The 936-nt window shown below is 40.4% G+C and overlaps 1 protein-coding gene across 1 annotated transcript; it reads right to left on the bottom strand.

Annotated features, from left to right (window-relative positions):
* Positions 1-293: 293 nt before the first annotated feature.
* Positions 294-659, bottom strand: LOC135924466 (uncharacterized). Its single transcript, XM_065459524.1, has one exon. It carries the CDS (start codon positions 657-659, stop codon positions 294-296), a length of 366 nt encoding a protein of 121 aa, XP_065315596.1.
* Positions 660-936: the final 277 nt, after the last annotated feature.

Genomic DNA, 936 nt, shown 5'->3' with positions numbered 1-936 from the left:
GGCCCCATCGAATTGTCTTATTCTTAACCCCTCATTCTCTATCATTTCACCGGGCCAAAAACTCTGATATCCATTATATCTAATTACTGAAATGGCTGCTCTCGTATCAAACAACATGGGAACCATTCTCCCATCTAAATTTATCATCACTCTCAGACAAGAATCACGTATAGACCCTCTTATAGTATATTTACACATCCCTCTTTATTTGTTTTTCTCTGATAAAACTCCTCCTTTGTCTTTTTCAATCGCCTCGCCCCGACCCGTCTTGCAGATTTTTCGCTATCATATAGTCACAAATTTTTACAGTCCATCGCCACATGTCCCTCCTTTCGGTATCCAAAACATCCCATATTTTTCTCCTTTCCTTTCTTGATATTTACTGCCCGAACTCCTTCAACTTTCTCCCGCTCAATCGTCCTCACATTCGAAGTACTCGGACCCATTTCTCTCTGGGGAAAACCGCTTTTATTGTTGTAATTGCTCGTATTGCACTCCTCTTTATTATGCCCAAATCGACCACAACCCGCACATCTTAATCTCTCTTGCTTACCTGGACAATAAGGAGGTATATGTCCAAACTTCCTACAACCAAAACATTTTACCTCGCGACAATCTCTGAGCATATGACCTGGTTTACCACAATTATAACAACTCATTGCTCCTCTTTCTCGCGGCACAAAATTATGTCTTATCTCCAATCTTCTTCCCAAGAATTTTCTCTGGGCTCTCTATACGATCGCAGCTCTTGATTATTCTCGAAATTTTGTTTATCAGAACCATATAAGTTTCTACTTACATCACTATCCTTCCAACCCTTAATTAACTCCTGAACAGATAACCAGGTTACTTTACCCATCATCTCCTCTCCATTATGTCCCTCAATGGTCAATGTTTGTCCTTTTATTCTTACGCTGCGACTCCTCCTAATTCTCC

This window comes from Gordionus sp. m RMFG-2023, chromosome 1 (assembly GCF_954871325.1).
Source record: "Gordionus sp. m RMFG-2023 chromosome 1, tfGorSpeb1-WG-v2, whole genome shotgun sequence".
Classification (NCBI taxonomy): Eukaryota; Metazoa; Nematomorpha; class Gordioida; order Chordodea; family Parachordodidae; genus Gordionus; species Gordionus sp. m RMFG-2023.
The sequence above is the reverse complement of the archived record's forward strand: the minus strand, read 5'-3'. Positions and strand labels throughout refer to the sequence as shown.